The sequence below is a fragment of the Antrostomus carolinensis genome, unplaced genomic scaffold, assembly GCF_000700745.2.
Source record: "Antrostomus carolinensis isolate BGI_N321 unplaced genomic scaffold, ASM70074v2 scaffold12917, whole genome shotgun sequence".
In the NCBI taxonomy this organism is placed as follows: domain Eukaryota; kingdom Metazoa; phylum Chordata; class Aves; order Caprimulgiformes; family Caprimulgidae; genus Antrostomus; species Antrostomus carolinensis.
Window position 1 is genome coordinate 133,881 of NW_010325427.1, and position 2,519 is coordinate 136,399.

Here is a 2,519-nt window from a genome sequence, read left to right on the forward strand (position 1 = left end):
GAGGTTATACAAAATCAGTATGGCAGAACAGAAGTGTACTATCAACAAAGCATGCCTACAACAACTTCCTCAACACAACTACTTCAGGGCACAAATATGTATTTCTATCTCCATTAGACTGCTAGGATATTAAAGTAGGACTTAAAGTAAATTTCAACATATAAATACTCCAGTTGCTCTTCCAAGTTTGTATTTTTTTATTCAGGCTTAAATGTATGAGTAGGAATACCTAGAGTAAGAAGCCAAAAAAACACAATAAATTACTATTATCAAAAATAAGAAAATTGTTTAAGAGCAAAAACTAACCAACTAACAATTATATTCAGTGTGACACTTGCAGGGGGGGAAAAAAAGGAGGAAAGAGATCTTACTATGTCTAAAAAACCTGGCAGCATCTCTCTACCTTACTAAGACAGATTTTTGTCAGGACATACTTTGATGAAAAAGCATGGTTTTAAAATCAGTTCAAATATTTGTTGTTTTGTAGGTAAAGTCATAGAATTTGGGAGTGGACTAGTGAAAGAAGGAAAGCTTTATTTTTATCAAACATGGTAATATACAAAGTAGAAGTTGTAAGCTTGGAAAAAAAAAAGTTTTGACAACTGTTCTAGATCTCCAAGTACAATCTGAAATTTATTTTACAGTCCTAAGAGTATTTTTTTTATTGTTTCATCTGACTTTGTCTTCACAACAGTTTTACTTACACAGCAATGTACTAAAAATACATAAAATGTTATCATGGATTAAGCTCAAAGAGTACTCTGAAACCATCGAGTATAGGGCCATACATACCTGCCTTCCCATATTCAGTAGCTGCACTATCATAATCTGGTTTCCACTTTAAGAATCCAGTTTTCAGACTAAAATGCAAGAAGAAAGGCCTATTAACAATTAGTAAAGACTTTATGTTTTCCCTTAAAATATATTTAAAACTTTAGATTACCTCTGAAAAGGAGCAATTACCTATATGTCAATACTATGGTGGCAACACTACTACAAAAATAAACGCTGGCATTGTTAGGAATTGCATAAAGCACTGCTATGTTCTCCCACAGTTACATGCCTTGCCCTAACATGCTTCTACTGTCCACAGAGAGACTTCACAAGCCCAGCGTTTCAACAGTATGAAGTCAACAGAAGTACTTCCACCTACACCAACATGGTATCTCAAGATTTCTAATACCACAACACAACAATATTTTTTGTTACACATCATGAAGTTTCCAGTGTTCCTCTACAGCATTTTTTTCCTGCTGAGAATTACCAAAGACTCTCCACTGCATACACAAATGAAAGAATGTACTTACCAACACACAGACAAAGCCTCATATGTCATTTATACGTCTACAATAGATCATGACACTAAATGGCACCACACGTACTCACAGACACATTTATAGTGAAAAATACACACAGCAAAATGAGGTGAGTCATCAGGCAATGCTAATTTCAATATTATGACCTCCTCACTTCTAAAACAAATATAAAAATCACCATAACTTTAGAGTCCACTTCCATATTTGTTGTGGGCAGACACTTCAGATGCAATACATGCTTAATTTGGAAAAACAGTTGTATATAGACTCTGTGTTGGTTTTGTTGTCTTACTTGCATGAAAGCCACAGTATGTAACTCTAAAGCAAGCCTTTATATTGTGTTATTTTTATCACAGGCAATATCTCAAACACATCAAGCTGAAATACATAATGCTTTAATCTGCACACAACTTGAGATTTAGGTGCCTTTTATTTCAAATGCTTTCCATGAGAAGCTTAAAATGAATTTCACTGAAAGGTACTTTTGGTCAAATAATTTGAATAAAATACTCTAGTACCGATTTTTTTTTTATTCTGAGGAGGTCTCTCCTCTATCACATCTTTGATCCATGATTCCCAGATGGCCCATCACTATTCTTACTGAAATTATAGCATCTTTGGATTAGTCAGCTCTATTACATATATATGTAGTCTGTGAAATTGAGACTTATAAGAAAAATGGCTATATTCAATGTTAAAATACACATTACAAGGTTATCACATGTAGATGTTAAGCCCTCTAAGCTAAGTGTCAGCACAGGTCTTTGAGGCCATCTAAAAAGAAACAATCACACAGTTCTCATAAGCAGGAAACAAACAAACAAACAAAACGCACCTCAGCAAGGTTAAGCTCTTTTATTCACCCCAATCCTCACAATTCTTTTCTCTTGCTTGTCTCTCTCTCACTAACTTGAAGAGCAGAAGTGACTCCCTTCGCTTTGCAGTGAGGGTCAGAGCAATAAGGGCTACCCGGCCCTCAGGCAGCGGCTGAGGCTCCAGGCTGCTGCCTCACCGACGCCCCTTGCTAGTTTTAGGGCCGCTTTCTTCTGGCGGTTCGGGGAAGAAAGGTGCCCTTTAGCACCCAGCCCCCGTAGGGAGGGACCCCTGAGGCAGAAGAGGGGCCAAGCAGACTTGCCCCCACTCCCTCCGCGCCGGCCTCCCGCAGCCCGGCGCCTCGCTCCCCTTCCCTTCCCTTCCCTTCCC

General features: G+C 37.9%; 1 protein-coding gene across 1 annotated transcript in view; it reads right to left on the reverse strand.

Annotated features, from left to right (window-relative positions):
* NAPG (NSF attachment protein gamma) overlaps positions 1 to 914 on the reverse strand; it is a gene marked incomplete at its 5' end in the record, with an annotated part of 8,957 nt that extends 8,043 nt beyond the window's left edge. The window contains 2 exon segments of the mRNA XM_010171209.1: positions 793 to 874; positions 876 to 914. Coding sequence (XP_010169511.1) covers positions 793 to 874; positions 876 to 914 — 121 coding nt within the window.
* Positions 915 to 2,519: the final 1,605 nt, after the last annotated feature.